Source organism: Copadichromis virginalis, linkage group LG18, assembly GCF_057382275.1.
Source record: "Copadichromis virginalis isolate Kocher_CV1m ecotype Utaka linkage group LG18, C_Virginalis_male_GT1.1, whole genome shotgun sequence".
In the NCBI taxonomy this organism is placed as follows: domain Eukaryota; kingdom Metazoa; phylum Chordata; class Actinopteri; order Cichliformes; family Cichlidae; genus Copadichromis; species Copadichromis virginalis.
In genome coordinates, this window is record NC_140635.1 from 26,572,368 (window position 1) to 26,594,875 (window position 22,508).

Genomic DNA, 22,508 nt, shown 5'->3' on the forward strand with positions numbered 1-22,508 from the left:
GTGTGTTGGTTTGTTGCTAAATGCTGCTACATTTGAGCCGCCTCGCTCACACTTGGCTCTCCGGAAAGCGTTCTTCACTCTCTGCCAAATGCACCGAGCACAGAGCCAGCGGAGCAAAGCGAAATACTTGAAGAGGAGGAAGGGATCCATTTCTTTAATCAATGGGGTCTCTCACATGTCCAGGCGAGCCAAGAGGCGCTTGTACTGTAAACTACAGCTTTGGATGTGGAGGAAGTGGAGAGAGAAGTGCCACTTTGGGATATTTAGAGCTAAAAAACGCTTTGGCTCGGGCCCTGGCCTCAGTTTAAAGACACAAAAAAATAAAAGGAAAGCGTACCACGCGCTGAATACAGCAAAAACATCAGTCCTTGTGTCAGCTCTTGGATGTGATACTGGAGGTTCAGAGGATCCCCTTAAAAGACAGAACCAGGATGTGAACACAGATGCTGCTGCAGGTACTGATGGTGAAACCATTACAGGAGAAACTTTGGTACACATTGGTGAAATTAGAGAGCCTTTAAGACACTGTCATAGTATCCAATCTTCATTAAATGCAGACAGTTACACATGTGAAGACGTCACACAGAGCAGGGTACCAGGAACAACTCCTGCACAAAGACTCGAGGTCGGCAGCCCATCAGCACAGACTGCTGGTACTCCAGGCCAGGACCAAAGTACAGTCACAGATGAGACCATCAGTAGTAAAAAAACAGTATCCCCTCACACTGATGTCAGCCTGAACGCACTGACGAAGGACATCCACGGTATGTGCATCGTTAACATTTGGTGCAACTTTCTTCTCTGGGCCGTTTGTTAAGAGTTTCTGTGTTTCTCCAGAGTTTCTTGATGACTTCTACATGAAATATGGAAGCTTAATCCCATTACGTAAGAACGACGTCTTGAGGCATCTCAAGGGGAAGTTTTACACTGGTTTAAGTGACAGGTAAATCAGAATTCTGTTGTTGTGGTAAAGAGTAAGTGGGAGCTTTCTGAGCGTTGCCCGTTTGTGTCTGTTCAGGAAAAACACAGTCCTCTCTGAGGTTACCAGATACCGAGCTGCGATCCTCCAGAAGCCCGTCCGGTCTTTTCAGGTGGTCTACAAGAAACACACGTTGACTCTGGACGATTTGTTGACGCTGGCAGATCAGAACTGGCTCAACGACCAGGTTAGCATCATCTATAACACCAAACACGGCATGCTTTACTGGATTCACTGGAGTGTGAATGTTTAAGATCAATGTAACGGGTGTGTGTACGCATTTGTTGTTTCTGTTGAAGGTTATGAACATGTACGGGGAACTGATCATGGATTCTTCCCATCAGAAGGTAATTAAACAAAGCTCTAAATGAAGCTCTAAAAATGCTGGAATTTTTCTTGCATCGGAACGCTAAGCGAGGAAAGATTTCACCTACCTGAGTTTTTCAATAAAGGGACTATAAGGCTGTATGTATTTCTATATTATTTAACGAGGTCAGTTTATTTACTCCAGACTGTTTAAAATGCTTTTTACCCCTCCGCTGTAAAAGGCTGACAGAGTATTGCTGTCACCCTGCCGGGCAGGCAGGCATGGAGGAGGAGGAGAGCTGGAGAGGGAATCAAGCCAGTTTCAGGAACAGTTTCTGCTCCTCTGTACAAGGAGGAGCAGGAGCCCCACAAAATGACTTCCAGCTGCTCTCTATGAGGAGAGCAGCTGGAACCTAATGTGGGGCTAAAGGACATGAGAACCTAATGTCCTTTAGTTGGAGCTCACAGATGATCTTCGTGCAGCTCGACTGGCTTTCGGTGCCACAGATCACCAGAACGGGCAAGTCGACCACTGGCACCCGTCGCTTTTCACACATGAGAGCAGATTCACTGAACTTGTGTAGCAGACCTGAGTCTGAAGATATCATCCAAACATGATACTCTCTGCAGCATCAGCCAGGATGATTGGTTAGGCAGTCGGTCAGTGATGCTCTGGTGACGAATAGCCTCTGAGCGTCAAACATGGCTCAGCTTGTTAGCCAGTGCTGCGTTGAGTGCTGTTAGATATGGAGATGAAATCCACAGACCTACAGTTAGACCTTATGCTGGTGCAGTAGGCCCCAGGTTCCTTGCTAGTAGCCCATGTAGTGCTGTGGACTACCCCTAGGAGTACTGGTACCCCAATATGAGACAATACTGTAGATATCGTTCCAATATTTATCCTATTACTTGAAAGCGATGTTTGATCCTAGAACTTTTAAATCTACGTATTTTTAATTGTTATAAACTGATGATTTCTGTTTGTCTTCGCTTTTAGGTCCATTTTCTCAACAGTTTCTTCCACCGGCAGCTGATGACCAAAGGATACGATGGTGTTAAGCGATGGACGAAGCAGGTGAGCTCTTACATGGAAATGATGTGATACCCTTGTTAGTCATGCAGCTTTCTATTGCCATGTTTCTCCCAGAAGCAAAAAGAACTAACATAACTTTTATTTCTATGCAATGAAAAGTATGAAAAAAGTCTCTAAAGAACTAAAGAGTGGGTGGGATGGGTGGCTGTGATCTCGTGTGTCTCGTCCAGGTGGATTTGTTTTCTAAGAGACTTCTTTTGGTGCCTATCCATCTGGAGGTTCACTGGTGTTTGGTGACTGCAGACATCGTCCAAAAGAAAATCTGCCTTTATGACTCTCAAGGGAACGGGCTCCAGAAAGTTGGAAGGGTAATTACACACTTCACGTACACGCAGTTACTTTGACAAAATACTTTTTCTATCTAAACGTTTTCCTCTCAACAGAACATCCTGAAATACTTGATGACCGAAGCAAAAGAAAAGAAGCAAACTGCTTTTGAAAGCGGTTGGACGGTGGCGTTCGATGAGGTACGTCGTCCTGGTTTAAACTGTTACCTGTTTGAACGCTTGCTCTCACTGACACGATGTGCTGTCTCCCCCTGCTGCTCCTCGCAGAAAGTCCCGCAGCAGACCAACGAGAACGACTGCGGAGTTTTTGTTCTGGAGGTATGTGCGACTTTGTTCGCGTGCATGATCGTTTCAGATTTGTTTCTGTTGCTTGCTCACTACATGATATTGCTCTTTTACAGTATTCTAGATGCCTTGCTCTGACAAGACCCCTCCACTTCTCACAAAAAGACATACCAAAGATACGAAAGAGGATCTACAAAGAGCTCTGCGACTGTAAGCTCCATGAACAGGACTGATGAGTCATTAACTTGTTGGATGGATGTGTTTTGGTATAAAAATAACATAATAAGCAACTTAAAGAAGTCCAGATGCTTTTCTTTCCAAGCTCCTTGGACTACGATGACCTGGTCCAAGGATGACTGAGAACCTTCACAGACAACATCGTGTAGGGTGTGATTGTGGTAGCAGCTCCACAGCGGCCTTACATTATGTATATAATGTGAAAATACGATCCCTGCTGCGAAATATAATTCACTCGTCAGGTCACATTTTCATCCATTTTGGTAACTACTGCATATGATCAGTATTTAATCAAGCATGTCTTTGAGAGGAGAAGACGAGTGGACTTACCTGGAGCCATACGGAGTCTGTCCTGTCCTGTGTCCGTTTGGCAGCTACTATGTTTCTGTGAATCTTATTGGCACCATTGTTAGCATCAGATTTGACCTGTTATCACCAGATGAGTGAATTGAAGTAGTGTTTTCTTGAATGTGCCTGTTTCAGATGAGCAATATGTATACAAAGGATTTAAATAAAAACTGTCATTTTCCAAACATTTCACATTTATTTATATTTGTTTCTCTTAAAAGAGACCTTTAATGCTCATTTCCATCCACATGTTTTTTTCCTGTGACTCAGAGTAGGTTTGCATGATTCATATTTCAGTATGATCCTTTTTTTAATCACATATTGGACCTTTTGCAGCCCCTCAGGTGTGCCTGATAGTCATATTAGGCATATCACATCACACAGTGCCAAAAGTAGAAAAAAAAATGCATAAAAGTGAGTGTTTAACTCACGTTTGCATTTGCTGACCTCACCAGTTCAGTCTCTATCCATGTTTAACATGAGCATCCACAATTGTAGATGCTATGTTTGAGAAATGAAGGAAAAGCATAATGGGTTCCCTTTCAAGATCAGATACTGTATGCAGGACAACTTATTTTATATTACGTTACATAAATATTTGTAAATACGTCTTAGATACATATATTGTAATTTCAGTTTCATCCACTTGATTATAACTATGCGAGGAACAGTTACAAACCCCAGTGAGAGAAAAGCTGTCGCACAGATCAAAAAGTGGATATTTAAGGCACACACAGAGCTCTCTAAAGTGTAGTTTTCAGTATTAGAACCAGATTCACACACTGTCAAAAACACGATGGAGTATGTATTGTTCAACATAACCAAATAAACCTGTTCACAACAGACACATCTCTATTGCTGACCCTGTCAATACATTACACGAATACATAACGTATATCAACAGCCACTGTTCCTCGTTAGCAGCTCGTTGTAAAGCTGAGATTTAAAAAAAATTGTCTTCATAAAAAATTCAAACATTCATAAAAGTCTCATGTTTACGAGTGCACACTGAAACCAAGAGCTGTGTATCTGCAACACGGACCACTTAAATACTGCAGGTATTATGTAGATTAATGCAGATACACCTGGTTTATCAACCTAAATCACAAGAGGCCACAAAGGAGAACAGTTTCCCCTTACCACGGAGACTATGTAGGTAGATATATTTGCTCGCAATGTCTGTGGACGTGTATGTTCCCACAGGAAGAGATAAAACTGATTCATACAGCCCAAAGATGTTGCAGATCTCCTCCAGTAGATGTGCTGTTGTGACTGATTAACCCTTCACATCGAGCTAGGTCTGATTTTATTCATCATAAAGAGGGTCTAATCGTTGATCTGGAACCCCCACTCAATTTCTGGCTCGTCGTCGAGACGAATCACGAGGTAGGACACGAGCTGGAAGAGGTTCTGCCACAGGCCCAGGAAGAGGTACAAGTAGAAGTCGCTGACGTCTATTTGGCAGTGAATCCCCGAGTAATTCATGTCGCACACGCACTCAAAACTGTTCACATAGTTGACACAGAAACCTCCGTTCATACAGGGGTCAGAGGCACATTCATCCACGTCCTTCTCACACCTGAAAGGAAAATTTAAAAAAGTTCTGTTTTTGGCCACCTGGGGGCAGTAGCTGCACTGAAATGGACTTTTAAAATCACAAGTTGCGTGCAAATTAACTATCATTATGCATGTCATACCATTGTCCCGCGAAGCCAGGCAGGCAGTAACAAGCATCATCAGCCTCGGAGCAGCTTCCTCCATTAAAGCAGCTGTAGTTCCACCGTGTACCCGTGCATGTAGACACGGGCAACCGAGGAAGTCTGGGCAAACATCAGAAGAGAGAAAGTAAACACTGTTTAATTCAGAAATGGTTGATTTGTTGTTTACTTGGTTAAGTGAAGTGTGTTGAATTTGATGTAAAAGCACTTACGGATTGGTCTCGATGTACCATGGGATTTCAGGGAGTTTCTCGCTGTAATAGAGAAGTTTGCAAATCAGCACAACTGGTGACATTGCTATCTCTGGTGACATTGAAATCAACTCTTGAGGAACTCACTCGCAGTACTGGCCGGTCATATTTTGAGGGCATAGACAGGAGTACGTCTGGAAGCCTTTGAGGCACGTGGCGCCGTGGCTGCAATTGCTTTTTTCACACATATCGACTTCTACCTCACATTGCTCGCCGCTGTACCCCTGCTCACACGCACACTTATACCCTCCAGGTAGGCTGACACAGTTGCCGTAGAGACAGGGCCCGGAGATGCAGGGGTCTGTCGAGTCTTGACACAGGTGGCCCGTCCACTCGGAGGAACACGTGCACTGATGCAGGTCAAACAGGTCCTCGCAGACACCCTCGTTCCTGCAAGGGTTAGGTGTGCAAACACTGGCTCCCCAGCAGCCGTACAGCAGGGGAGCATTGCTGTTTATCCTCAAAAACTGCTCCTCCTGAGGTCTGGGCAGGTTCAGCTCTGTATCGGGGTGGAAAGGGAGAAGAAGCCCCCCAATCTCGACAGGACCCAGACAGCCAGACAGATCCACTCCAGCATTCAGGCTTAGACCACCCAGGAAGATGTCCGCTTCCTTGCTGAGAAACTCCAGGTCACCCACAGCTGTTTTGGGCATGCTAATGGCCTCCTTTCCTCCATCCACGACCATGATCCAACTGGAGGTCGATGCCTGGGTTTCCAAGCTGAGCTTCACAGTGTGCCACTTTCCATCACTGAACTGAGTCTGGCTTTGAATAGACACGTTGTCCTTGTCACCCCCAACCTGGAGATCCATGACCACATGAGAGTTCAGGAGAGAGACCGTCAGGTAGTTTGAGTCCTTGTGTGCATGCAGTAATGTGGCAGCAAGCCGTCTTGAGCGGAAGCTGAGGGAGACACTGGTCAGGCTGCGCTTAATCTTTCCATTGCTCCGGTACTGTGGAATGCTGCTTCCAAGCCGAAATGTCACATTAGACAAGCCTGTAGCAGAGACAGGGAGGAGCAGCTTACTTGTTGCAGTCTCAAAGCATCACACCCATACAGACTACAGTCCCCCCTGAACATTAAAGACTCATGTTTTCAGGTCTTGAAGAGTAACCTAATACCACATTGCTCTTAGTCCTCCCTGTGGCTGAAAGTTTGACACAACCCATTGTAAATATGCTCTACATTTTGGGGCGTGGGCCATATTATAGAGCAAATTAATCTTTTCCCAATTTCCTTTATTTTTAACACATGTACACAGTAGATTTTGTATTACTCGATTGTCCTTTTTCCTTTTCAGTTATCCAATATAGATGTGAGAAGAACTTTTCTCCCTTACAAATGCTAAAACAAAAAATAAATGCCATCTAAATTTGCAGGCCTATGTGAATTTAATTTTCTTTCTTTCAAAATCACTGTTCACATCTCTCAAAAGGAGTGTCTCAAACCCCGTAAAGTACCTTGAGGTTAGTCAAGGCTAATCCACTCCATAAAATACCCTTAAAACCACAGTCTACTTACAATGTAAGATTGGGACATGTTATTGGTTTTACTGTCAAATTACCAAGAAATTATGTTGCACTTAGAGCAGCAATTACTTAGAGTATGACTTATCCCCTTTCCTGTAAAATACCCAGAATTGTGGCACTATGTAAAGTTACTTACTAATTACTAAAAATTACTTACAGACTTATTCAATTTATTTACAACAATTATTTATTTGCGTCCTCTAAAAGCATTATTCTAGTATTCCTACCTTTATGAATGTGTAGGTTATTATAATTACATTGTAATATCAAATAAAAAAACCACTGACATTCCATTAAATTACAGGGGAATTACATGCTGAGTTGCACGCTGTATTATAAAGCGTTAAACCAGTTTCTTTAAGAACTGCATACTGCTCATGTTTAATAAAAAAACAGTCTGGTCTGCTTTTACAAAGTGCACCCTGTGAGCGGGAAGTTCCTAGTGTAGTCACAAGGTTAGAGTTTAATTAAGCTAATGTCTTTTTTCAGGACTCTGTAAGTTCAACCACACTTGACAGTAGCCTGGCAGCATAGCAAATACAAACATACCAACTCTGCCTCAGCGGAAACTGATTTGTACTGGCGTACAGAAGGAGATGATTCCACTTTATTCTGACTGAGCCTTAATAACTTCAACGAAAACATAATTCCAATAACATCCAGTGTGAAATAACCCCACTGTCCTTACCGTTTGTTTTTATTTAAACAGCAAATTAGCTCAAAAACTGTTTAAAAAGCTACTGTTTTCCCCCTCCCCTCTGTGAACATGTGACTGCTCCAGGAAGACATGTCATCATAAACTACCACAGCCATGTGGCAGCAGAGTTAATCTGACCAGGGATTACCACGCCTTAGAGGAATCCCATGCAGGATCCCTGCCTCTACTGTGTTCCCTGCTGTAATCAACAGTGCTGTAATTAAAACTGTGTGTGCACCATTGAGTCCCCTAAAGGGACGTGCAGTGCTGATGATGTCTTCAGTGGATGTCAGTTCGCTTGCACATTACTTGTAAATTCTTCCAAATGCTTGCATGTGCCATGAATGGGAAATGAATTCTTAAAGAGTCTTTATTCCTCCCTGATGATGTACTTTCAGGACATGCATTATGCATGACTGGAACCTGTTATCAGGTTACTTACATTCAAAACCCTGAGAGAGGGGCTGACACATTGCAGCAGCTGGGCAGGGAGACAGCTCGCACCATTTCACCTCCTCACAGCGCCGCCCTGCAGTGTTGGGGGGGCAGTTGCAAATGAAATCATCCCACATGGAGTAACACACTCCCCCGTTAAGACAGGGGTTCACCTAATGCAGAGAAGACAGTATCAATTAATTATAAAGCACTCTTTCAGTGTTAGTGCAGACACCAGGGTCGCAAGGGGTAGCAGCTCATGCACAACAGCGTTATCGATATGGCAGCACTGCCATAACTCACAGCACAGGCGTTGTCGCTGCTGCATCCTTCTGCAACGCTGATGAGTTGTTCCAGGTTGTACGATTCTACCGGAGTTGATATTGGATAGAACTGCAGTCTTTTGTTGTTAATCCTCAGATCCTGGATGCATCCCTTGAAGTACCCGCCAAAAGAAGCCGATGCCCTTGAGTCTGGTAGCCCCCCGACATAAACCATATCCCCAGGATGGACCTGGATGAGCCTGATGGGTATAAAGCCCTGGCTTTGGGCTGACTGGAACAAGGTGGCTACCACTCCTTCCAGTTTCAGAGTCACCAGGTGGAAATGGCCGTCATTGATCACAGCCCGACCGACCAGGGTCTCAAAGTTGTTGACCTGAACTTTGATCATACCCGCTTCCAACCACAGGCGGAGGTACTGGCTTGTGGTGTTAGTCATGATAAGGAGCAGACCACTGGACTGTCTGGTGCGGATGAACATGGATATGATCACAGTATCACCTGGGTCATCATCCAATGAGAACACAGCATAGCTCTCGAGGTCTTTGTTTCCAAACCTGGCTGTGATGTACTCTGTATAAGCACGAGAAAGAGAGAAATTCATAATTTACTTAACAGGAGCAGTAAAGTCTTACATGTACAATCCCAGTAAAATCAAAAATGTGCAGCATCTCCAGTCTTTATGTAAGTGATAAAAAGATGTATCGTCTTATCTAACACCAAATAGTCTCTAATCTCATTTTTAAGCAAAAGAATGCCATGATTATTGTACAGTCGTCAGTGTTATGGGAACTAAACGAGTTATTGTTTCAGTAAAAGGTTTTTACAATGAAGAAGCTCCTCAGTTTGGCAACCAAAGAAGACACAAGTCCATAAGACTCCCTGATCTGGCAAACTGAAGGCATTCCCGGTCAATTACTGAACACCACGTTTTTTTAATCCTCGATGCAGGTGTATGTTCTAAAAGCATGGCTGTTTGACTTGACAGTCTGCTATTTCTACCAGCTCCGTAAGCTCCTTTAACGTCTGCCGACTAATTTTATCCTGCAGGGTGCTTCTCTTCACAGCTCACCACTGACACTTGAGCAGCAAGATGACTCAGGCTGAGCTTGAACTTGAACCAGTGCACCTATATTTAAAGGGTATCTCCAATAATTTGTCATCAGCTAAATTAAATGTTATTCAGGATTCAGAAATGTTACCTAACAGAGATCAGGTTAGCGCTAATGGGTGTGGTTCAATGGAAATCGCACCACATCTATTAAACCAAAAGTTGCACAAGGCCAAAAAAGGCTTTTGCTCACAAAACCTACATATTTTTTAAAAGTTATAACCTCAGACTGAAACAGCCATTTGTTAAAGAGGACCTCCATTGCTGTGTTTCATTGTGGGAAAGAAAATTTGTTTTTTGAGGTTCTGTACCTAAAGAAATAAAAAGACTATGTAGGGAGGAGGCTGGGATGGAGAGACAGGTCAACAAAACACTGGATGCAGAGCTTTTTAATGCCATGACTTTATGCAGTATTTGATGTTGCAGGTAAGGAAACAAACACAGGAGAAGCCCTGAACAGTAGGCGGGGACAGACAAGGTTTTTGTGGATGGCGGAGCAAATAGGAAGAAAAACTGGGAACTAACAAGCAATTTGAGTTTATTTGAGAATCTAATTAAAAAATTTACACAGCTTGCAATGATGTTAATGTATATGTAAGTCTTACCCTCTGCACAGTTGTTTCCCTCATATGGCCTGTGGCACTCACAAAGGTAACCCCTCCAGCCTTGGCTAACACAGCGGCCTCGGTTCTGACACGGGCTGTCGTCACACTTGTCTTTGTCGCTGCACCCCACAGTGATGTTCGCCTGGATGTGTGAACCTTCTGGCGCTATAACCGGCAATAACAGCCGTGAGTCTACAAACACATCTCTGAAGCAGCCCAGAAAAGCAGGAGGGTAGTCTGCTTCCTCCACTGCCCTGCCCAGTGTCCAGTTCCCACTGATTGCTCCAATGAAGAGGCTGTGACGAACTGCTTCGGGCTCAGGGAGAGAGGAGGCCTGTTCAAGCAGCTGGACTTCAGCATTGGACTCTCTGGTGCAGCTTCCTTCAGTGCATAGCAGCCTGATGAGACTGACCACGCCACCCAGAGATGCTTCCACTGTGTGCCACTTGCTGTCAGACAAATATCCTGGAAGCTCTTGAACCAATGTGCTGGAGCCTTGGCCTCTCAGGCTGAGGAGGCAGAGATGCCCGTGCATCAGCTCGATGCTGAAGAGCAGATCGTCCACCCTGCGTTGTAAGAGGGTGCCAACCAGTTGTTCCGTCCTGAAGCTGAAGGTGACGTTAAGAGGAGCTTCTTGGTCTAGGAGCGGCGTCTGTATGTACACATAGCCTCTGGACTCAAATGAGAAAACAGTAGGAGTCTGGCATTTAGGGCTCGTGAAGCCAGCAGGGCAGATGCATGTGTAACTGTGGTGATCGTTCACAAATAAGGGAGAACACACTCCTCCATTCTCACACTGGTTCTCATTACAGCCTGTAAGTGCAACTGTGCAATTCTGTCCACCATACAGCTGCCCGTTTTGGCTCTGAGAGGCGCAAAGGCATCTGAATCCTCCATTGTGGCTCTCACATACACCACCGTTTTGGCATGGCTGCTGTTCACATCCACTGATGTCCTCGCTGGAGACGGTGTCTAGAGAACAGATTATAGTTCATTATAACTTTTTATACATATATTTGTGTAAACAGAGAGGCACGTAAGGCGTCTACACAAATGAATTAATTTTAAACATACAAAAAAAAATCAGCTGTACAAACTTCAGTACACTTCACTTCACTTCAAATATGCCAATGACGAGGTGAGAACGAGAGCAGAAAAACATACTAATGACTCTAATATTGACCTGTGACAACAACACACAAGTTATATTTACCTGCAAAAAGCAACCACAGCATGCACAAATACACGCTGAATCTCAACATTGTCCCTTACAATCCTACAAACTGTTCAATATTTGGCAGGTTTGTTATTTTGGATCAAACACAGGTGAAAATACTTGCATGTGCACCTCCATCTTCACTGCCTGAGGACCACTGTTTGTGTGCGTTCACTGAAATGCATGGATCGCTGCACGCCAGATAGGAGGGATTAAGCTAATGCACTTACAATGTCTTACACGTTAAACGTGTTGGGGAAGGGAGGGGTGCACCCAAGAGGCTAATCTGAACAACTTCAAGCATGTTCCCTGGACAGAACTCTAATGTCCTCTTATGTAAGGGATGGCGATGCCAGAGGTGCCAGAGTTTGGGGACAACTGAAATTCAGTTTGAGAATTAAGTTTATGTAGAGGTAAGCAGTCCTTCCATTCACTTTTATGCACATGTCCTGAAACATGGACACTAACGCAAATGGATGTGTGCACGTGCACACACATATGCACTGCAGGTTGAGTGCAGTTTGGCTGCAGTGGGTTGGATCAAGGCTCCAGTCTTTGAATGAGGCAAACTGAGGCCAGTGTTTCTAATCTGGGAAGCATCTTTGTCATTTAAATGCCTCTGACGTAACCACAATTCATTTAACTCTAAGAGCTTTCACTTTGGTCTCTGGTACAACTAATGGGCTTGATGCTCTGTTTGTGTTGCTTATTTTACCATTGGTCTGGCTCAGGCTGATAAACCTAGGACTCCACCCTATGATGAGGGTTTTGAACCCTTAAACTCATTCACTGAAAATATTACCAAAATACTCCTTATTGCCATGCATTCACTTTAGTGAATTCAGAAGTACAGTGCTAACAATGTACTTCAAATTTAAATATACAGTACAACCAAATTGCCCTGCAGGAGGTGGGTGACTCTGTAAATTCTTCCACCTGGAGGGGCCACAGCCTAATCGTGGATTCACATCCAGGGGCCTTCTTGCTGTGGGTCAACAGTGCCGACCATCTCACCACGATTCCTCCAATATTACTTTATATTATATTTTTGTTGCAATTGGCTGGGAATTTTTACATTTTTAAAAACAAAATACTGCATTTATATGTTGTCAACGGTTTAAAAAAAAATCTTAAATGTTAGCTGTCAGATAAATGTAGTTGGAAAGTAGAAAAAAAAGAAAGCCAATATGCCATTAGCTGTTGGACTACATTACCCATGATGCCGTCGTGTTATGAGCTCACGATGATAATCGACAAAAAACACCCCAGCCTTTGTTTATTTCGTCTTTGACTTTTCATGTATTATATAGAAAATGAAGTAACACGGGCATGAACTGTCGTAATTGTTGAGGTTTATTTCTCTGCTGCTTGTGTTTACGCGGATAAAAATGGACCGTTAGAGAACAAAAGCTGAAGCAGCCAATGAGCAAACGGCTTGTTTCGGTGTCTGGTGGGGCGTTACAAATATCCAGGAAATTATTATTCCTTCGTTTATTTCTCACATTTCTTATTCAAGCTGGGGGTACGCGGTCCCTTGTAAACGTGTCCCGCAACTCTTAGGTAAGACGTTTGGTTAAAATACGAGTGCGTATGAAATGATAGTTTGCAGGGTAACATCAGAGGTCGTTTGTCAACACTCTCCTCGGAGGGGGGCCCGCCCGTCACTCCGATAACACAATGTTAGGGGTCCTTGAGGTGGGGAGCGAATATGTAAATACCCCTGTCCTGGCAGTTAACAATTTAGATTAGCAGCAGAGTTAAGTTAGCTTAATTTCACATTTAAGGCCACTGAGGCCTTTATTGTGTTGAATGCATTGTTTATAACGAATAGCAGTTTTGTGTTTCGCATTAGCACGAGAAATCTCTTAGCATCTTTTTATGTGTGGTTATGCATATGTATGACTACAGTCTCCTTTTACAGTCAGCTTTGCTGCACTGTGTTGCACTTACATACCAAACCATTTGTGGAACCTCTTGACTAACGTGCTCCTGTGAAATCTGAATAAAAAACCAAGTAGTCAGCAGCTATACATGTTCAGTCCCAGCTCTGATGACATTCCTCTTCTCTCCAGGAGGGATTCCTTGTAGACCTGCAGACATATTAATGACGAAAAAGCCTAGCACTATGCTCCGTCCCAGACGTGGCAGGCAGGCCAGTGCCAGTGGTGACGGTGTACCTCCATCCAACATCCCAACAAACTCTGAAACGTTACAGGAGTCAGCCCCACAAATGAGACATCTGATCATGTCACAGCACAGTAACAACCTCCTCAATTTCTTGAATGAGGACCGGAGCCGGCAGAAGTTCTGCGATGTGTTTGTGTCTGTAGGTGGGAAGACCTACAGTGCTCACAAGGTGGTTTTGGCCCATGGGAGCAGCTATTTCCATGCTGAGCTGTCCAAGAATCCTTCTGCTAAAACTCATGTGACTCTGGAGCACGTGGAGGACTCTGTTTTCCAGCACCTGCTCAGCTTCTTGTACACCGCTGAGTGTGTTGTTGCAGAGACAGCACTCCCAGCTCTAACTGAAGCGGCCCGATTCCTGGACATGATGGATATATTAAAGCTGTTATGTAAAGACGGTGAAGTACAACCTGTAAGTGTAATACAAACCCAGGTTGAGACAATAGCTTCTCATAAAGTGGAAACTACCTCCAACAACTCGCCAGGAGCTGATACAGAGATCAACAGTCCAGCTGACGTTCAAGGAAACCTGTTCGGTCATGATAACTCCAATCAGGGTCAATTGGCTGAGAGTGTACACACTGATGTACATCAGGAGGCCTCAAATGAGGAAGAAAAGACGACAGGTCAGGGAAGTGCTACCACACGGAGATCAGCTCGTAGGAGGAGAACACCTACTAAGTATAAAAGAAATGATGGTGAGTACAGTAGCAGTGCTCCCAAGGAAAAACAAAGCACTGCATCATCAAGGCAGCACAACAAAAACAGACTGGAAGGAAAAGGGGAAGTGAATGTGACAGCCAAGCTGGATGTGAATAAGGCATCTAAACCAGTTCAGGGTGACGATGTAATGGATATGGAAGAGGAGGAGGAAGAGAGAGGAGACGCAAATGCCGCTATTATTGCTGAGACAGCTGATGAGGCAGAGAGCCGTGCAGATCTGCAGAATTCAGATCTACAGAGGACAGAGCAGCAGGCTGCTGACAGGGTGGAGATGCATGTTGGAGCAGCAGCAGGAAGCTCTAACCAGAGTCCAGTGTATCCTGAAGGTCTGGCTCCAGTCATCATACAGAACTCCAGCAAGAAGATCCTCAAGTGCCCCAAATGTGACAAGACGTTTGACCGTGCAGGTGGGAACCACGGAATAAGATCTAGATTATTAGTGTTATTCTTATCTTACAGGGTTAACAGATAAGACCAGTGATAATTATTTTTTGTAATGTCATTCAGTGTTTGGTCGGCACACACATATAATAGCTATAAATGCTCATCATGAATTACCACAGCCTAAGATTTGAGGGTCATTCCATAGAAGATCAGTCAAAATTGATTTTGTAAAACTTTTTGTTTATTTATCAGCGCTTTGTAACCCCAAACGTTAATAGAGATGAGTTGTAGTTTGCACTTTTTAAATTTTATTGCAGCATTTCACCCCCCATAATTTCATGGGTAAAATAAATATATATATATATATATATATATATATATATATATATATATATATATATATATATATATATATATATATATATCATACATACACCATTAACACGGCTAACCTGTTAGACAGTAAAACAAGTTATGTCATACGAAGGGTCTTCTTTTTTGTCTACATTTTCATACGAGTCTCATCTCCTGGCCATGGTTCCTTCTGTTTCATAATATTTATAATACAGTAAGTTTGTAATGTTCAGCAAGTGTTTAATATTAGATTCTGTTTAACCAAGGAAAGCAGGATTTGTGATAACACAACTAGTGTGGAAGAATATTCAACTGATTTAACCCCTTACTGATTTCCTGTTTTTTGGTATGTTTGTCACACTTAAATGTTTCAGATCATTAAACAAATGTAAATATTAGACAAAGATAACACAAGTAAATAAAAGAGTTTCTAAATGAAGGTGCTTATTATTAAAGGAAAAAAAATCCAAACTTACATGGCCATTGTTTATAAATAGATTTTTTTGTGGCCTCTAAAGTGTCTTTAGAGAGTGCCTCTAAAAGGCATTGCTGTGTTTGTATTGTAAGTGTAAAGGGTTTTTTTCTTGTAGAGGTACGTCTGTAGTGTGTGTTTATCTTATGACCCAGATGTGTTCCTAATACAGTATAAATCATATTTCCAGGGAAATATGAGAGCCACACTCGAGTGCACACAGGCGAGAAACCTTTCCAGTGTGACATCTGTCTGCAGCGTTACTCCACCAAGTCTAACCTGACTGTACACAAGAAGAAGCACGCCAGCGACGTCCCGTTCCAGAAAAAGGAGCACAAATGTCCCTTCTGCAACAAACTCCATGCCAGCAAGAAAACCCTGGCCAAGCACGTCAGGAGGTGAGAGATGGCCATTTTACTTTGGTATTGTAATAAATTCACATAATGTTCATGGGATGATTGATGCCAGGGTAAGAAAATGGATGTAAATGTGCAAGTATAGTATGTTTGGACCACTCCCTGTCGCTCTGGTTGCAAATCATCACCAGCTCAAGATATCAGCATACATGTGTGGGAGGTATTTAGGCTTTGCTTTGTACAAAAAAGAGAAGCTATAACACTGCATCCATGTACATACAGTGTATATGGTGTGTGCAGTGCAGTGAATGATAATTCATATACACTAATAGTTAAAAATAAATCCAGAAAGATCAGCCTCGTGGTGAAGAGTCTGAGATTGGCAGTCTATCATTTTACATGTTCAGTTTCCGTGTTATTGGATTTAATATACAATTAAAATGATTGAAGCAGTGTCACCAGCACTATAGCGCTCATATTTGTAAAACTCTGGCTCTACTTAAATTCTAGTTAAGATATTATACAATACAATACAATTTGATTTATATAGCACATTTAAAAAACCACAGGTATGCCAAAGTGCTTCACAGAATGAGTTAAGAGCAATAATAAATACAAATATGAAAATACAAATAAAATATACTAACAGGCGGGTGACATAACTAACCAATAATACACCAGGCATAGTAGGCACCAGTGAAGTCTGCACACAATGCTGAAGGTTAAAACATTATAAACATTAACAAAGTGATAAAGATAAGTTCCAGTACACTAAAAATGTGGGCTCTAGGAGGCGGGGAAAGCAAGACTAAACAAATAAGTTTTTAATCGAGATTTAAAAGATTGAATTGAATCAGACGCCCGAATAGCTAGGGGGAGGTTATTCCAGAGGTAGAGTGCGACAGTGGCGAATGCGCGGTCACCTCTGGTCTTGAGCCGAGATCTAGGTCGCACCAGGAGCATTTGGCCTGCTGATCTAAGCGCTCTCCCAGGGATATAAAAGCTGAGGAGATCCGTAAGATAGCTGGGCGCGGTGTTACTTATGATTTTAAAAGTGAGCAATAAGATTTTAAAATCAATACGAAATTTAATAGGGAGCCAGTGCAGGTCGGATATTATAGTTAAGTCATTTGTGCAGCACAAACATCACACAACACCAACATCAGCTGAGCTGCTGCTGTGCTGTTGCGCTGTGTAATGAAGTATCTTCTCTTTCCTGTCAGGTTTCATCCAGACCACATCCAAGAGTTTCTTACCAAAAGGAAGAGGAAGAGTGAAAGCTGGAAATGTGCTGTGAGGACTGGTTTCAGTTTTGAAGAAATATTTATGTTATTGACAGTGATGTTAGCAAATGTATTTCTCCTGATGAGCCCACATCCATTTTTTATAATATATTTCCAAGACTCAGTCAATCAAACAATCAGTTATTATCAAATTAAATACTTTTTAAGAACTTTATCTTTTTAACTGATAGTCTGTGGAATCAACAATAATATTAGTTCAATTCAATTTATTTGATACAGCACCAAATCACAACAACAGTCGCCTCAAGGTGCAAGAACCTACAATAACACATACAGAGAAAAACCCAACAATCATATGACCCCCTATGAGAAAGCACTTTGGCGACAGCGGGAAGGAAAAACTCCCTTTTAACAGGAAGAAACCTCCGGCAGAACCAGGCTCAGAGAGGGGCGGGGCCATCTGCTGCGACTGGTTGGGGTGAGAGAAGGAAGACAAGATAAAGACATGCTGTGGAAGAGAGACAGAGGTTAATAACAAGTATGATTCAGTGGAGAGAGGTCTGTTAACGCATAGTAAGTGAGAAAGGTGGCTGAAGAAGCAGCTGCATCATGGGAATCCCCGGCAGCCTACACCTATTGCAGAATAACTAAGGGAGGATTCAGGGTCACCTGGTCCAGCCCTAACTATATGCTTTAGCAGAAAGGAAAGTTTTAAGCCTAATCTTAAAAGTAGAGATCGTGTCTGTCTCCCGAATCCAAACTGGAAGCTGGTTCCACAGAAGAGGGGCCTGAAAACTGAAGGTTCTCCCTCCCTTTATCAAATGAGTTAATTTTTCATTCTGCAGTCTGCAGCTGATGTGGTAAGATACTGATCAGACCAGAACGCACAACCACTGTGGTCCCACTTGCAAACTCTTTGAACACGTTTTCCTTTCTCGTCTCTGTCATGCATTCATGCATGCAAATGTCAATAAAGTTACAGTACTTATTTTCAAGCCTTCTGCTAGGCCTACGGAGGAGGAGTGAGGATCAACAAAGATGATTTGTTTTTTAATTCATACATTTTTTTATGTGGCATGTCATTTCAAATGCAGCTTTTCAGACAGCTCAACAGGTGTCACCAAACACAAAGTGTCTGTGCCGTTTGCCACACAGTCTCTGTTGTTTGCTGCTCCAACAGTTGTTGTGTTTGAAGAGAAAAAAGTTAGTGTGTGATCGTTTTAATCTGAGAAATGGAGAAAGATGTAAGAAGGAGAGGAGAGGGAGGTGACAGATTATTTTCAAAGACAAGGACTGTTCAGCAAGTAACATTTGTTAAAATGGAAATTTACATGTTACACAACTTATTGTGAAATGTCTTTTATAAGAGACTAAATGATAATAATTTATTGCTCAGAGTTTATACAGGATGGCAGCTGTAGGCTAAACTGGATAGTTTGTGGTCTTGTGGTAAAGTTATAATAATGGATTAAGCTCATTGATCAATGTTTTCCTGTGTCAATATTTAAAGAAACTCTTTATATTAGTATATCTGTGAAATAACCAGTGTTTACACCCATGACTTTTATATGGGCTGTAATGATGAATTAATCCTACCTGTAACCTTTGAACTCTCTGTATCAGATCTGTTTCAAGACCTTCACTCGCAAACCTCATCTGGAGGAGCACATGATCCTGCACAGCCAAGACCGGCCTTTTAAATGCTCCTTCTGTGATGAATACTTTAAATCCAGGTTTGCCAGGCTGAAACACCAAGAGAAGTTCCACTTAGGTGAGAACTATTTGTTTCACTTATATATTTAAACGTATTTTTGAATCTCAGATAAGTATTTAAATAGAGAATATTCAGGAGATAAAGTTTTTGTTTTTCATGTTTTCAGACTATATTAAATCCAAACCTTTAACGTTTTTCTCCAGGTGCTTCAACTTCGTCTCATAGTCCAAAGACATGCAGACGGGTTAGTTTAGGTTAAGTTAGTGATTCTAAATTGACTGTATTTGTTCATGTGAGAGTGAATGGTTATCTGAATGTGCCAGGGTGTACTTTTGTAACCCATATTGAAGTAGCAATTGATCTACTCGATTTCGTCCTGCCTCATTTTCAGGTCCTTTCCCCTGTGAGATCTGTGGTCGTCAGTTTAATGACACCGGCAACAGGAAGAGGCACATCGAGTGCACACATGGAGGCAAAAGAAAGTGGACCTGCTTGGTTTGTGGGAAATCAGTAAGAGAAAGGTACACCTGTCTGTGCCTGTTACATTTCCCACATGGCCCGTTTTTATGTGGGAGTGCACTATGTTATACGGCAATGATTATTTATTTAAAAAAATAGTCATAGATGATCATATTTGAGTTTCCACATCACAGGACAACCCTAAAGGAGCATTTGAGGATCCACAGTGGAGAGAAACCTCACCTCTGTAGTATTTGTGGCCAAAGTTTCCGTCACGGCAGCTCCTACAGGTGGGTCCTGTGAGATTTGGAGACGCCGTTTGGTGTTGGTGATCACAAAAGTTTCAAACTTTCTACTATGAAATTTCCCACTTGTGGGACTAATAAAGGTATCTTATGACCTTATGAACATAACTTCATAGTAGACTTGTCTTTAATGAGAAAACTGTTCCTTGGACAGGCTTCACCTCAGAGTCCACCATGATGACAAGCGATATGAGTGTGATGTTTGTGGGAAAACCTTCATACGCCACGATCACCTGACCAAACATCAGAAAATACACTCTGGTGAGCATGGAAGGGACGGCAGTGCTATTCTCTAGTTTTACTTGTTACTTTTGTGGCTTTTTCTCCGCACAGAGTCACATGGTACAGCGTAAAACACTTAAAACAGTATTTTAACTGTGCCCATTTCTATTACAGGTGAGAAAGCACACCAGTGTGAGGAGTGTGGCAAGTGCTTCAGACGCCATGATCACCTGACAGTCCACTACAGAAGTGTTCATCTGGGAGAGAAAGTCTGGCAGAAGTATGTTATACAAACCACGGGCTGGTTCTCTAGTGTAGTTGTGTTGTTGTTGTCACTTGCTTCTCTCTGCATCTCCTTTCCAGAGTAGCCTGGAGGTTTGGTAAACGTTCCCTTTGTGTGTTAATGACAGATTTTTTTCCTCTCAGGTATAAAACTGCTGTGCATCAGTGTGAGGTCTGCAAGAAAGAATTTAAAGGAAAGTCAAGTCTAGAAATGCACTTTAGGACTCACTCAGGTAAGGAAGCAAATGAGTTAGTGGAAAGTCTACATTTGCATGAAAATACTTCCTGTATGAGAACAGAAAAGAAGTGGATCTTTAATGAGTGTTTTTAGGCTTGTTTTATTCTTTTTTTTTTTATAAACTGAATCCTTTAAACATGAGCAGCTTCAACTGGAGATTATATTCTGTTTTGGATGCAGACACAGATATCTGGATGAGTAGTCATTCTTGTCATACTTCTTTGAATCTCACTTTAAGCCCCGTGGATGTGTCTGTAAGCTCCGCGCTCACCGTCTCATGATAAAACTTAAGTCACTTTGACACAAACAGATCTGAGCAGACTCCTGGATGCAGAAACTATAACAAGACCACTAACTGCTGCTGACAGCTGTGCATTTGTTGTTTAACAGTTTCATTTGTATGAGCTGTGTCGAGTAGACAACATTTAGAAGAACCATGAAATAAAGACTTTTTGGGTTTGGAGAAGTGATAACAAAAGACGCCTCTACAAACAGTCGGGGGGTCTTGAAAGCCTGACAGTCAGTGTTCTGATGTAGGGTCCATCAGGACAGAAGATGATTATTATTAAATTAAAGGTGCCGTAGACGTGAATGTCTGTCTTTCTGTGTTATGTGTAACAGGTGAGAAACCGCACAGATGTCCCGAGTGCCATCAGACATTTCGGATCAAGAAGACTTTGACGAAGCACATGGTGATTCACTCAGACGTCCGTCCCTTTAACTGTCCCCACTGCAGCGCCACTTTTAAAAGAAAAGACAAGCTCAAGTACCACGTCGACCACGTGCACAGCACGCGCTTTGCCGAGCAGCCCCTCAGCTCGATCGGTGAAGAAAAAATAGTGTCGGTTACTTTTGAGGAAAGCTCAAAGACGTACCATGCCGAGCCCAAGTCGAGCCACCAAACCAGCCCCGCTCCTACAAACGTGTGCGTTCCCGTCACTTTAGTTCCCATCCAGATGGCTGGAGGAGCGCAGGGCGACTTGACCATTCACAGGCCTCCACCTCACTCCTCACAGACTCACACAGTCATTAGCTTGCAGACTCAAGGACAGCAGCAAAACTCTGGCTACCAGGCTACGGACATGGCCTTCTTAGAGAAGTACACCCTCACACCTCAACCGGGCAACATCGTCCACCCCGTGAGGTCGGATCAGATGCTGGACCACCGAGAGCAGTCCTACCTGGGAACGCTGCTTGGACTCGATTCATCTTCCTCTGTGCAGAACTTGGCCACCTCTGATCATGCCCACTGACGCTCCTTGGCAAAAAACTGGAGCTTAAAGGCAAAGCGCAACAAACTTGGCACAGAAATCATGTAGGGAGAACCAAAGACGTAGTCACCTCTGCAGTGTGTTTGTATTTTAACATGGCGGTGACTCGCAGTCAGACTCACGTGCCATCTAAACTTAGGACAAAAAAAATAAATCCAACCAGATTTTGATGGATTTGTGTGACATGTTTAAGATAAAAACCTGTAAATTTAATTTAAACTTAAAAAAAGACATTCTGGTAATAATGAAACATTTTTAAACATTACTTTAGCAAATCCAAGTCTAGGCAGGATTTTTTGCTGTTACTGAAGTGTTTACCGTTTCATATCAGAGTTTTTGTTAGCACGGTCACTGTCATTTTTAACGGATTCATTTTAAAATGAATGATGAGATTTTTGATAGACAAATCATGTAATTATTTTTAGTACAAACAATTTGCCGGTTCTAACTTCTAATAATTAATGCTGGTTCACCAAATACACAATAAACTTCTAATAAAAATAATAATCGCTGGTGGTTAGAGGAATTCTAAACTGTGACTGCAGTATACATGTGTGCAATTTGTCAAAAACAAGCACAATGATTTCTTTTTAAAAACTTGATGTAGTTTTATGATTTAGAGTAATGTAGGTGAAAGGGAGAGCTTTCAGCCACTTGTGAGCTTGAACAGCTGTAGGTGTGAATAACCTTTGTTGTTTAGCTTTAGTTACACATCTGGTTTTAAGTTGAGATGTTTCATGAACAAATTTCAAGCTTGTTAAATAAAGTAAAACAAGTGTACAATGAATAACATATAATGACTCTTTATTTGAGGGCAATAATTAGGCATACACTGCGTTTCTTTTACAGATGAAGACTCACCAACAGACAAGTCTTTTTAAAGATAAGTTTTCAGTTAATATCTCTTTGGAAATCACCTGG

The 22,508-nt window shown here is 42.4% G+C and overlaps 3 protein-coding genes across 4 annotated transcripts; 2 read left to right on the forward strand and 1 right to left on the reverse strand.

The window, feature by feature from the left end:
- The first annotated feature begins 12 nt into the window (after positions 1–12).
- LOC146688065 (sentrin-specific protease 5-like) lies at positions 13–3,249 on the forward strand. 2 transcript variants are annotated; one of them, XM_085439679.1, is made up of 10 exons: positions 13–455; positions 558–764; positions 838–943; positions 1,019–1,166; positions 1,279–1,326; positions 2,283–2,360; positions 2,549–2,686; positions 2,762–2,845; positions 2,933–2,983; positions 3,067–3,249. In XM_085439679.1, exons 1-10 carry the CDS (start codon positions 89–91, stop codon positions 3,181–3,183), a joined length of 1,344 nt encoding a protein of 447 aa, XP_085295805.1. In that variant the 5' UTR covers positions 13–88; the 3' UTR covers positions 3,184–3,249. The 2 variants fall into 2 exon arrangements, with proteins under 2 accessions (XP_085295805.1, XP_085295804.1); XM_085439678.1 differs by having other exon boundaries at positions 13–764.
- A 524-nt stretch (positions 3,250–3,773) lies between these two features.
- Positions 3,774–12,597, reverse strand: LOC146688066 (protein crumbs homolog 1-like). Its single transcript, XM_085440414.1, has 8 exons — positions 12,594–12,597; positions 10,164–11,135; positions 8,470–9,020; positions 8,174–8,339; positions 5,592–6,501; positions 5,466–5,507; positions 5,233–5,355; positions 3,774–5,114 (listed from the first exon to the last, which is right to left on the reverse strand). Exons 1-8 carry the CDS (start codon positions 12,595–12,597, stop codon positions 4,862–4,864), a joined length of 3,021 nt encoding a protein of 1,006 aa, XP_085296540.1. The 3' UTR covers positions 3,774–4,861.
- A 23-nt stretch (positions 12,598–12,620) lies between these two features.
- On the forward strand, positions 12,621–22,362 carry zbtb41 (zinc finger and BTB domain containing 41). The gene is made up of 11 exons (XM_085438888.1): positions 12,621–12,939; positions 13,452–14,693; positions 15,687–15,894; positions 17,076–17,145; positions 18,720–18,867; positions 19,202–19,331; positions 19,464–19,559; positions 19,729–19,835; positions 19,971–20,076; positions 20,223–20,311; positions 20,938–22,362. Exons 2-11 carry the CDS (start codon positions 13,484–13,486, stop codon positions 21,567–21,569), a joined length of 2,796 nt encoding a protein of 931 aa, XP_085295014.1. The 5' UTR covers positions 12,621–12,939; positions 13,452–13,483; the 3' UTR covers positions 21,570–22,362.
- Positions 22,363–22,508: the final 146 nt, after the last annotated feature.